Consider the following 13187-nt stretch of genomic DNA (forward strand, 5'->3'; position numbering starts at 1 on the left):
AAGAGGGCAAAGTAGATTGTAAAAGCCTAACACCCTTTGGACTACTGTACCAACTTCGTAAAATGTACATACATTAGTCTCTTTCTCTTTAAAATATATCTGATAGAGACATTTAGCGGCAGATTCCTTAACTTAGAATATCCTCCCAGGCATCAGACTGGATCCGGAAAATCTTTTTCCAAGCAATACCTCTGCACGCTGGGAGGTGACGTCGCCCGTCTCCGTCGTGATGTCGTCCACGGAAGTGACGTCAGTGGAGCCATATAAGCCCCTCCCGGCGTGCTGATGTCAGTTTTCTTCTTTTCCGCGTCCTTAAGCGGATCAGGGAAAGTAATACCTCGGGCCTGTTATTGTTTATTACAGGCCTCTTCGACGCCCTTTCGCATTGAAGCTCTTGTGGGCTTCAAACCGTGCCAGTCCTGCTCGCGACAGATGTCCGCGACTCACCCTCACAAACTCTGAATATGGTGCTTGGGAGAGCACCATAACTCCATGGAGGGCGCAGTTTTCCGCATGAAGCTGCTGTCACAAACAGACCCCTCGCAACGCAGGTCTCTATGCGGCGGGTCCGGTACCGGCACCATATCTGTCATTCGCCTACCTCAGGTAAGCATTGCCCCCCAATCCGTGGGACGCCTCCGGGCCCCAAAGGGACTCTGGTTGGGACACTGCCGGGGGGGTTTGCCGTCGGCTCCAACCGAGTGCCCTGACTCTGACACCAGAGTCGCCGCAACGTCTAGACATGGCCCGGAGGGGCATCCCATGATGTTTAGCCCTTCCATAGCGCCGTGGCACAGCCTTTTGAGGCTCCCTGCGGCATCGCTGGAGGTGGCTGCGGTGCGGTGCACAACACTGCTTCTGCATACTCTCCCGCAGGGTTCCGTCTCGGGAATGTTGAGTGGATGCCGGTCTGACACTGAGCTGTCGAGCCCTTTTCGGAGGTCGCCGACGCCAGCTCGACTCGGACGGTCAAGACTTTTTCGGAGGTCACAGACTCCGGCTCGACTCGGAGTCGAGGCCTTCGAAGGTCGCCAGCTCGACTCTAGGTCTTTTTGGAGGTCGCCGGCTCGACTCGTGGGCCGACGCCGGCTCGACTCGAGGGGTCGAACTTTTCAGAGGTCGCCAGATCAACTCAGGCGGTCGAGGCCTTTTCGGAGGTCACTGACGCTTGCTCCACTCTGCCAGTCTGGGCCCTTTTTAAAGGTCTCTGACGTCGGCTCGACGCCGATCGTCGCTGGTACCGTCTCCAGCCTTAGTGGTGGAGGTTGTTGTCCCGGTGGGTTCACCACCCCCTGAGTCCTTTCACTGTTCTCCAGATCTGGCGCCAGTGGAGAACTGGCCTACTCATCCTGCTGCTGAGCCTCTATTTAGTGGCCGATCACTTGCTTTCAACCGCCTCGCGAAGCCACGGACGCTAGTGGTCTTTCGTTGGGGCTATTTGCAGGGCTTCAGACATTTTAAGGGTGGAGCCGCCCTCAGTCTCTAGTCCTTCGGTGCCTGGCTGGCTATTCTCCACCAGGGCGCGGGGAACATGGAACCATTTTTACATTTTGCGGAGTCATTGTTTGACATCCTTCTCGGAACGTGGGCACTGCTCTCCTCTGGGGACCCTCTGGATCGTGCTGTGGCACATCGGCCGGCTGCCACTGACCCCGTCTGTTTGACCCTCCATCTTGGAGCTGGAGGACTTGTGCTTCAGGCAGCTCTCTCTGTCACTCCTGCTCCGTTGCATCCTCCCACCAGGAGTCTCGGTGGTTGGAGTCATATGGCTGCGATGTGTTTGCATCCGCCAGCTCGGGACTCCGGTCCCTCAACACGTTGTGTGTATTTGCTCGGGCTACATTTCCACTTTGGGACGCTGTTGACCGGCTCCTTCCCTCCTTGCCGGGGATCTTTCGTGCCGATCTGGCCCGCCTAATCAGTGATGGCCATGATATGGTGCACTTTTCAGTTAGGGTTGCCATGGACACCAAGGACACTGTGGATCGTACTATGGCCAGGTCGGTTGCCATACGCCGCCACGCGTGGTTGCGAGATGGCATTTCCCAGAGCATGTTCAGGAGCGGCTTAAAGATATACCATTCTGGTACAGCTGGTTAAGCAGGGTTTACCTTTCTTTTTGAGGCGCTGCCTACCAGCTTGTCTCAAGAGGGCCCTTCTTTTGTAGGGTTGTGCCTTACCCTATGTGGAGTATTTGTTGGCAATCATATTGCTACTCTTCTTTGCCCAGGAACTTTTGGCGCAAGCTGACTCTTCCTACTGTTGTAGGATACCTCCTCTGGTGAGATCCATATGATTAGTTTCTCTCCAAGGGTTACCATTGGTTGTCTATGGTTGGTCCGTAATACATCCCCGCGTCCATAGGGGTTTTTGTCACCCTGGCGTATTCCTACAACCTCATTGTGCACGTTTTGCCTGTCTATCGGTGGACATGCGCCCCTGGGGGAGGGGGGGGGGTCTTCCCTGGCACGGTCTCCGGTTCCTTGCTTCTTGTAGGATACGGGGTCCGGTTTGTCACTTCCTGTCCTGTGCATATTCCTAGTTCTCAAGGAGTAGCTCTGGTCTATGCCTTTCTGCCTCTGGATCTGTGCTCCACCCCTGATGTTTTTCTGGGTGTGAGTTCTTACTCCCATTATGGCACAGGTAAAGTAAAGTAAAAGTAAAGTCCACATTTGTAAAGCGCACAATCACCCGTAAGGGTCTCTAGGCGCTGGGGGGCCGTCGGGAAGATTAAGCGAGCTATTGCCCAGAGTCACATGGTGCTGGGCTAACCTGCCGCCGGAGCCGGGGATCGAACCGTGGTCCCCAGATTCCAGCGTCAGTCGCCCTGGCCGCGGCGCCACACCTTCTTTATGTAGCATTACTGTGTGTTTATTCTTCTCGACGTTCTCCATTTTGGTAGACGGTGTCTCTCTTTGGCGGGTTAGGCTTTGGCGCCAGGCTTCTGTCGGTGCCTTCTTTCTATCCTTTATGGGCAGTCTTGTGGTCTATGTTTCCGCTGTCTCACGGGAGACCAGGATTCTTCCCCCTTGGGGACCTCTTATTCAGCATTCTGGTGCCGCTTGCATTACTCCCCTAATTAGGAATTAGTCACTCCACGTACATGTGTCAACATTCATGTCTCTCGTGTGTATATCTTGGATTCTACACGCCACTGGGGTGCTCGCATACTAAGTCTTTTTTGCCTTCATGTCATACATTCTTGCTTACTCTTTCCTTCGGGATAGTGTCCTCTGTGTGTTAATAGCCTTGCAGGTTATCCACTCACAATGGTGCCTTAACTCGTTTGGCTGCATGCGTACCTCCTGAGCTTTTGCTCTAATGGTGGCTCCTCTGTCTCTGTTGGCACTAGGCTCTGGGCTCGGCCCTGCCACTGTTGTCCCATGTCCTAGGCAGTACACATTAAGGTGTTTTTTCTTCAACCCACGGGCCTCCTGCTGCGGCTCCGGGTCTTGGGTGGACAGTCTACCGATTGTGCCCTGTTTCTTGTAGCTTCCACTGTGGTGTGTGTTCAGGCGGTATGCTCTACCGTTGTCATGTTGGTTTGATCCTTGGTACTTCGTTCCTCTTGGGCTATAGAGACCAATGCCTGGATCCTTCTTTGAAGGTCTCGCTGCATTGTTTCTTATGTTGGCACAAAACCTTCTTGTTCTGTTTTCCTTTCGTCTATGTCTGGGCGAGAGAGGTCTCACACCGTCCCTCGTCGGATTTAGTGTCTTTACCATCCCTTGTTCATCCTCCTTAAGGTGGGTCATGGGTCTGATGCCTGTTGTCCTGGCATTGCGGTTTCCACAGTTTTTTTCGTTAGCCTCTTGACGAAAATATGTTCTTCTGGAACTTGGTGGTTGTTTCGCCGACCCTCCTCCTATTGGGTATGGCTTTGGTATCTATCTGCTGCAAGATGTCTCTATCAGATGGAAGAGTTACTTGCCTTCGGTAACGATAGATCTGGTAGAGACACAGTCTAGCGACAGATTCCTTAACGCCCGCCCATCCTCCTCACTCTTCGAAGACCTTTTCATATGGTGTCTTTCCACCTGGCCTCCCAGTTTCTGGTAGCCTTGGTCTTCCAGAGGTGTGTCTCACTTGTCACTCTGGGATAGGGTGTGTTTTTCTGCTTAGGGGCCTTCCGCCTCTTATCTATCCTAGTGTTGGTTGGTGGCGCATTCTCGCACCTTCTGTTGGTGCAGGGTATTTTCTTCGGCGTTCGAGCCATTTGACTCTCCACTCAGTCCATGTTTTTTAAGTGGCTTGTGTTTATACTTTTCACTGCCTTCTCATGTTGATCCACCTCTGTTCTTCACGCATGAGTTATTTTGTTTTTACATCCCTCCCACGCCCCCGCCTGTGCCTCCTTCTTTCTATGACAGTTGGTTGGGCTGGGTTCTCTTTGGTACTGCAGTCCCTCTATCCCCGGAGGGTGTGTGCAGTGAATTTATGGTGGTCGTTCACTTCTAATCGCTTGTCTGGCAACATGTTCCTTCAATGTTGTAGTTCTTTTACTTTCCCTCCTGTGGAGATAATTTGTGTCTGCCTTGTCATATCCTTGGTGCTGCATCTGTTAGCCACAACATGAGGCGCAGCTTGACGCTTTGTTAGGCCCGTGCTTGCAGCACGGGCTCTGTGAGTTCCCGCCAGTCCTTCCTGGTGCTGGGTGCTTTTTCAACTTACTTTGGGTTATTATTATAAAAAATGTACTCTTTTTTTTTACCACACGTTATGTTATGTTATGTTATGTTATTTATTATTTAGTATAGCGCAACGGTTACTCAAAAAGAGAATCCCGGCGCTTTAGGTAAGGTGAAGCTGGTTTCAGAATAACACAACACAGATAAAAACAGTTTAAAAGTCCACAAAAGAAACAGGGCTACTGGCAAACCTATTGAGAGAACAGCCAGGTTTTGAGGCCTTTCCTAAATTCAAGAAGACTGGTCGCCCCCCGCAAGGGGAGCGGTAAAGAATTCCACATCTGTGGGGCCAGAAGACTGAAGGAGCGGCCACCTGTTCCTATGCTATCACAGTTTTTGTCATGGCTCTGTGTTGTGGCGCGGAAAAGTTTCCTGTAGAAAACTGACGTCCGGAAGCCGGGAGGGGCTTATATGGCTCCACTGACGTCACTGACGTGGACGACGTCACGATGGAGCCTGGCGACGCCACCTCCGGGTGTGCAGAGGTAATGCTGGGAAAAAGATTTTCCGGATCCAGTCTGATGCCTGGGAGGATTTTTTAAGTTAAGGAATTTTCGGCTAGGCTGTGTCTCTACCAGATATAGCATTACCGAAGGTAAGTAACTCTTCCATTTTGGTCTCAAAAAAGCATACATTACCATAGTAGTCCCTGGCACTGAAGAAAACGACTTTGTTTGTTGATGTACTCCTTACTAAAGGGCTGTGACTCACTGAAGTCAACGAATAGCTGAAGTGGGCTGATCATTGCCCAGTGATGCATGCTGGAGTGGGAGGAAGACAAATATGTGACACAATCAATCAATCAATCAGGGGTTTATATAGCAAGCTATTCACCCGTGAGGGTCTCAAGGCGCTGGGGATAGGTGAGCGGTTCCGGCTCAGTCGAAGAGCCAGGTCTTGAGGTCCTTCCTGTGTGTGTGCAGGGTCGGGGAGCATCTGATGTTCACAGGGATCTTGTTCCAGGTTCTGGCTGCGATGTTTCTGTGGATGTGGGGGACCTCTGCCAGAGGGAGGTAGGCGGAGCGGAGGTTTTTCTTGGGTACGTGAAATTTACTCTCTCATTGAGGTATTTGGGTCTGATGTTGTTAAGGGATTTGTAGGCGTGGGTGAGGAGTTTGAAGGTGACCCTCTTCTAGACGGGGAGCCAGTGGAGGCCTCGTAGGTGTTGGTTCATGTGTTCGTGCCGCCGTGTCCCGAGTCTGCCTGCAGCGTTCTGGATGGTTTGGAGTTTGTGTAGGAGGGTTCTGTTGATTCTGGCGTAGAGGGCATTTCCGTAGTCCAGTCTGCTGCTTATGAGGGAGTGGGTGACCGTCCTTCTGCACTCGGGCAGGATCCATTTGCAGCACGGGCTCTGTGAGTTCCCGCCAGTCCTTTCTGGTGCTGGGTGCTTTTTCAACTTACTTTGGGTTATCATTATAAAAAAATTACTCTTTTTTTTTTTTACCACACACTGTCCCTATGCTATCACAGTTTTTGTCATGGCTCTGTGTTGTGGCGCGGAAAAGTTTCCTGTAGAAAACTAACGTCCGGAAGCCGGGAGGGGCTTATATGGCTCCACTGACGTCACTGCCGTGGATGACGTCACAATGGAGCCGGGCGACGCCACCTCCCGGCGTGCAGAGGTAATGCTGGGAAAAAGATTTTCCGGATCCAGTCTGATGCCTGGGAGGATTTTTTAAGTTAAGGAATCTGCGGCTAGGCTGTGTCTCTACCAGATATAGCATTACCGAAGGTAAGTAACTCTTCCATTTTGGTCTCAAAAAAGCATACATTACCATAGTAGTCCCTGGCACTGAAGACAACGACTTTGTTTGTTGATGTACTCCTTACTAAAGGGCTGTGACTCACTGAAGTCAAACAATAGCTGAAGTGGGCTGATCATTGCCCAGTGATGCATGCTGGAGGGGGAGGAAGACAAATATGTGACACAATCAATCAATCAATCAATCAGGGGTTTATATAGCAAGCTACTCACCCGTGAGGGTCTCAAGGCGCTGGGGATAGGTGAGCGGCTCCGGCTCAGTCGAAGAGCCAGGTCTTGAGGTCCTTCCTGAATGTGTGCAGGGTCGGGGAGCATCTGATGTTCACAGGGAGCTTGTTCCAGGTTCTGGCTGCGATGTTTCTGTGGATGTGGGGGACCTCTGCCAGGGCGAGGTCGGCGGAGCGGAGGTTTTTCTTGGGTACGTGAAAGGATACTCTCTCATTGAGGTATTTGGGTCTGATGTTGTTGAGGGATTTGTAGGCGTGGGTGTGGAGTTTGAAGGTGACCCTCTTCTAGACGGGGAGCCAGTGGAGGCCTCGTAGGTGTTGGTTCATGTGTTCGTGCCGCGGTGTCCCGAGTCTGCCTGCAGCGTTCTGGATGGTTTGGAGTTTGTGTAGGAGGGTTCTGTTGATTCTGGCGTAGAGGGCGTTGCCGTAGTCCAGTCTGCTGGTTATGAGGGAGTGGGTGACAGTCCTTCTGCACTCGGGCAGGATCCATTTGAAGGTCTTACGGAGGCTGCGAAGGTAGTTGAGGCGATGGCATTGATCTGGCGATACATGTAGAGGGAGGAGTCGAGGATGATGCTGAGGTTCTGAGCGTGGTCTGTAGGAGTGGATGGGCTCCCGAGGGAGGAGGGCCACCAGGTCTTGTCCGAGGCGGAGGTGTAGGGTCCGAGGATGAGGATCTTGGTCTTCTCTGAGTTGAGCTTCAAGCAGCTGTCTTTCTTCCAGGCTGCCACGCTTTTCATTCCTTCCTGGAAGCAGAGTCTGGTGTCTTCGGGATTCTTCGTGAGTGAGAGGATGAGCAGGGAGTAATCGGCGTAGGATACAATCACAGACTAATGGATGATGTATGTCTGAAAATCCCTATAACTTCTATGTTTATACACATAATTTTAGCAAAATAAAAAGGTTGGTTGCTTACACAAGACCTAAACAAAGCTATCGGTTTGGCATTGGCTGCCACACTCTTATCTTTGCTAATGCTATAATGTAATATGTTCTTGTAAAACCTTACTACAACTAGGGTGAGTTGGAAAAAATAGATGAATAGAAAGCCTTGCAAAGACAGGTGGATTGTATTGTATTGATGGATAGAATTATAGATTGTTATTAGACAGATAGGGTTGCATAGATAGAGTTGCCTAGATAGATGCAGATAATGATAAGACAACATTGGATAAATAGAATTGCACTGATATGCAAACAGGTAGACCAGTAGAGTTGCAAAGATAGATACATTTGCAAAGATGGACAGATTTGCTTAGATCGAGACAGATCGAGGTAGGACAGAAAATTGGAGAAAAAAAATATAATTGCATTGATCGATATACAAACAAGTAGATCGATAGGGTTGCATAGATAGATTTGCAAAGAGCGAGAAAAAGAATTACAAGGGTAGATCAATAGATCGATATAGACAGGTTTGTAAAGATATAGTGATAGAGTTGCAAAGATAGATATATAGATAAGTAAATGGATAGAGAGAGCTGGACAAACAGGTAGATAGACGGGTAAATAGACAGATAGAGATTGGGACAGGTTAATAGACAGACTGGTAGATACGCAGGTAGACAAGCAAACAGATAGAAAGATAGATAAACAAGAAAGACTAGTACTGCGAGTTGTATAGATAGATAGATAGATGTGGCTCAAAACTGGAATAAATTACACTGTTTCCATTTGTAATCTAATATTTAAATGTCTCAATAAGCACGAAGTACAAGAGCACTGAAAACAAACTAGAAAGATATACAAGCAGGTTATAAAGCCTAAATTGTTTTAGAAGTATAACTGTGATCTTCAAAATACATACCAGCAATGACATACTAAAGTGCAGTTATAAACACACTTCATTGCCTGCATACTAGAAGGAGGATACATTCATAAAGAACAGTTTCAAATGGATATAATCTGGTATGGTGTGTAATGGCAGCAGTCAGATAATGGCCCCTCCAAACGAGTTTACGGGACAGGAACTGATAAAGCTGGAATGTTCCCTAAGCTGCTGATAGAAAGCATCCTGCTATCACATCAGGATCTAAACATAAAGGCCACACTAAAGTATTACTCGAGTAAAAACAAAAACACTGGCAATGAAGGGAACTACCTTGTGTGTGGATGTGATCCTTGTGAAAGCAAATGCAGTTACTTAAAGTGAAGTTAGCCAGTGGCTGAAGTAGGCTGACCCTCTGGCCCATGCTGTAGCGGGTAGAAACAGTATGTGAATAACACAACAGCAGACCTGTGAGCTGACTGAAAGCCTCTTTAAAGAAGTATATTATACATATATATATTTAGTAAAATCAACAGGCTCTCAATTAGCTTCCCCTGGAGGCAAGAATACAGCTCAAACTAGCATGCATCACGCACAAAGCTTTACACTCCTACTCCCCTGCATATCTGACACAGAAACTTGTGATCTCCGGAGGAACCAGAAACTCCCGATCTGCCACAGACCGCTTGCTCCAACCCGCACGCTTTCGAAAAAAACCCAGCTTACAATCGGTCCTTCTCAGGGGCTGCTCCAAGAATATGGAACTCTCTCCCACCCGGCATCAGAAGAATCCCCTCACTGACTCGCTTCAAAAAGGATGCCAAAACCTTCCTTATGGGCAGATTTCTCGGCTAATATTGCCTCAACCACTTCTATGGCTCGACCTATGGCCGTCCACTGCCTCCCTCGGACTACCTGGTCACCCCATCAGAAACTTGGGACCTGGTTCGAATAATTGTAATCGTATTCTGTAAATATGGTATCTCACTTTGATGTGAACTGTAAATACGTGCTCTTCTTTACCTTATGTATCCGGCACCCCTCCCCCTTACTACTCGAGCTGTAACTGGTTGATTCGAAGTCTGTCTGTATATTGCTTTGCTCTCCTATAAAGCTCTCTGCTACCATAACAGGTCAAGTTCACGCTCTATAAAACACATAAAATAAAACAGGTCTTGCTATGCCAGACCTAAAAATGTATTTGATCCATTCTAGTGTAATGTAAGCTGTGCTCATGTGAAGCGCTCCCAATGCCCTCGGGTTGAGTTTGTGTTATGTGAAAACAGCAACAACAACAAAAGCAGCTCATTGAGCCTGTCACACTTGGGGACTGTCAGCTGCTTAAATAACTAGAAAGAGCGAATGATCCAGCATCTAGTTTTCATCTGGCCTCTGTGGATGTATGAAAATAGGGATCCCATGAGACAGAGATGTTCCATTACCTTCCATAATATTGAATCATGTTTTCTCTACTAATAAGCCATACCGTAAACCTTCAGCAGTATAGATGTGGCACATTATGGTGCATGTTGCTGTGTATGTTGCTAATGGTCCTCCTGAATATTTGTATTCTGCACCTAGCGCCTTCTTGTCAGCGGTCTGTGATCTGGCATTCAGCATAGAAAGTCTCTTAATAACCAGCCTAAAAAACAGGAGAGGAAAGCTATTGTTAAACGCCTGTGAGATATCATTTTAATAGTAGTAAGGCCTTTAATTCTACAGAAGAAATGCAAAAACATTTGTGGGAATAAAACTGAAGTAGATAGCGTATAGAGATGTAAAAGATGAAAAAATTAAGGGCCAAGGAACCTGTGAATTATGGCCAAAATCCATTTTATTGAAAAACAAGGCAAAGCCAATAGGTCTCGCCTATGTGCGAGCTGTTGGCTTTGAGCTATTGGCTTTGCCAATGTCCTTTAGCCATGTTCTATAGCAGTATGGCATAGAGTGGTGAGTAGCATAGAGTGGGTTGGAGTAGCGTAGAGTGGCTAAAAGTGTTCCAGCGTGTGGCAAAAAGTCTGAGAATCTAAAACCATCACTAATCCTGCAAAAAAAGCCAAGTTTTCAACTGTTTTAATAATATACTGTCTCTTGTTGCTCGACGCTCCAGAGAGATCATATTCCATGCTATAGCTCTAAGGTAGGTCAGTGACATTCCTCCTTTTCTGGCCTTTCTTATTTTGGGCACTGCCACCAACTGTTTATTGACCGATCTCTGGCTTTTTGTGGGCAGTAAAAGCTAATTCATAATCTAAGATAAGCTGCTCCTGTTTAGTATAAAGTTCCATGCATTAAAACGAGTTTTTTGAACAAAATCCTTCTCTTAATGGGGAGCCAGTGGAGATCTCGCAGATGCGAGGACATCCACGTTCTCATTGAAAAATTCAGAAGTAGACAAGTAGCTGCGTTTTGGAGAACTTGCCGCTTTGTAGTTGAGTTGTCGCTGTAAGTAACTAAAGCGTCAATAGAGACGGCAGATCGATTGAAAGCAACACAAATAAGCTGTATGCCTGTGTTAAAACTAGGAAAGCAAATTGTATGTCGAGGAATGATACTGAAATGCTCATAAAATAAAAAATAAAAAAATGTATTGCAAAAAGACGAGGAAGAACCAAGACTGGAGAGAACATGCATACTTGCTCCATACTCCAAGGAGGAGCTAACACAAGAAAGGAAGGGAAGCTTACAGGAGTAAACCAAAGAAAGGATTGCAAATGAGATTGACAGTGAAAATAACTAATGGTATGCCGTGATAGGGTTGTAGCCCACTGAATTGTAAACAATGTGTCACGCAGAGGGAAGAGATCAGGAAGATGATGGCTCAGATAGGAAAACATACAAATGTCAACCAGAGCCCTTAACAAAAGACCCACCTGGCAAGCCAAGGACACAGCCCAGTGTAGTAGCTATCACCCAAGTGCACTATTCAACTTACACTTCAATATTCTGAAGAAAAATTAATAACCGATGCAGTTCAAAAGAAAGGTGATTCACTAACGACCTCAGAAGAATATTGCCTATAATAAAAAACACACATTTCAAACTAAATAAGCCCTTATCCCTACTGATTAAGAAAAGGTGTTTAATGGGGTGGAGTGACCATATCAGTCATGCATACTTCCATAATTTGGATATAGAGAAGATGGATTTTGGTACCTGTAAATCAGGCTAAAATTAGCATGTGCTATCTCCTACCTGAGAAATGTCTTCTTTATAGTGGTCATGACACTGATGCAGCTAAGAGCGGTGGGGCAGAGGTGCCGACTTGGTGCGGGGTGTTTGAGAGACGACTGCGAGGGAAAATTATTTATTTAAGTTTCCCTTGTGGTAGTCTCTCGAAATCCCACCTTCCCCCCCAAGACGGCCCTCCGCTCTTACCTGCCGCTGCTGCACTGATGCCTTCTGGCTCCATAGCGGTGAAGTCATTGTTCCTTGTAATGAGTGACAAACCAGAAATTAAAAGAATTCCTATCGGTACAGTCTGGAGAAAGCTGCTGCTGTGTGGGGACGACCTACTCCTCAATTTGGGGAAGCCCTGGTTATATTAATACGCTCAATGTTGTATTCCAAGAGACCTTTATTTAAATCCCTGTAAAACATAAAGTTCTAAAATTGGCACTATTAAATCCTTGATGTTATCACGTTTGATATCAGATAGTTTCATTGTTATAGAGGTTTTTTTAATGTCCTAACTAGTGTCTGGTATGTAGCTTGAAATGGTCAGGACCGTCGGCAGTCCTTTAAAAAGCCTGCCATCTTGCATAACAATAGCCTGTTTGAAGCATTGTAAGAGACAAATGGTAACCAATTGTTTGCCTTTTTTTTGTAGTGTCCTTGATGACGAACAGAATAAAATCCGTCAGCTGAAGTTGGATAACCAGGTAAAATAACATTATGTATTCATAATATACATTTAGCGGTTTCCAAATATTTCCTGGTTCCTACACAGTGTTGAATCCCAAAACTGATCTAGTTTGGCTGATTCGTAAGTTCGAGCAACTTTCTAGACTATATTCTGTCTCTGTAGGAGGATCACTGTACTCCTGCTGTGTTGTAGCCATTTTGCACTCAACTTTGTGGTTGTTTAATGGCCTGCCAATGATATCCTTGCAACTGAACAGTCTTTCTGATTTAAGGCCCAGGTTACTGGGTCACAGGGAATGTTCTTACATCCTCAAAATCCCATGTTTTGTGGCCATTCTGATTTCCTCTTGCATAGCTGCCAAGGTTTCAAATTGCTATGTGTGACATTCTCATAATTTCAGTGTAATTATGAGTGACATTTCAACTACTATGAGTGACACTGTCTTGCAAGCAGAAAATCAACAATGAAGACGAGGGAAACGTATAAATATTTGAAATTAGACTCACTTGAGCATCGAGAAACTTTAAGAAGACCTTAAAACTGCTGCAAACACCTGAGATGGCTGACTCACAATTACAACTAAATTATCAAAATGTCACACATAGCAATCTGAAACCTTGGCAGCTATGAAAGAGGGTGGGCATCACTTCACATGACAAAAGCTTTGAAGACCATGTCCATACGTACATATTTCATAAAAGTGTAGATAGGAAGTATGTGCTTTCTTATATTACTATTTTATTGTTGCCCTTGTACAATGGTGGGTGTATAATAAACTTGTGAATTTTGGATAGAATAATGTGTTGACTAATAAGGAAAAAGGCGAACATTAAGCTAATTAGGCAAAAATAAAAGATAAGGAGCATGTTAAAACAAG

General features: G+C 46.7%; 1 protein-coding gene across 5 annotated transcripts in view; it reads left to right on the forward strand.

Moving 5' to 3' along the window:
• TULP3 (TUB like protein 3) overlaps positions 1 to 13187 on the forward strand; it is a 550002-nt gene that overhangs the window by 163704 nt on the left and 373111 nt on the right. For all 5 annotated transcript variants that reach the window (XR_013606868.1, XM_078673739.1, XM_078673741.1 and 2 more), the window contains exon 2: positions 12275 to 12326. Coding sequence is in view for 4 of the 5 variants with exons in the window: in XM_078673739.1 (XP_078529865.1) it covers positions 12275 to 12326 (52 nt within the window). In the remaining variant the exon portion in view is untranslated. The remainder of the gene's footprint in view (positions 1 to 12274; positions 12327 to 13187) is intronic.

The sequence above is a fragment of the Lissotriton helveticus genome, chromosome 1_1 (genome assembly GCF_964261635.1).
Source record: "Lissotriton helveticus chromosome 1_1, aLisHel1.1, whole genome shotgun sequence".
Taxonomy (NCBI): domain Eukaryota; kingdom Metazoa; phylum Chordata; class Amphibia; order Caudata; family Salamandridae; genus Lissotriton; species Lissotriton helveticus.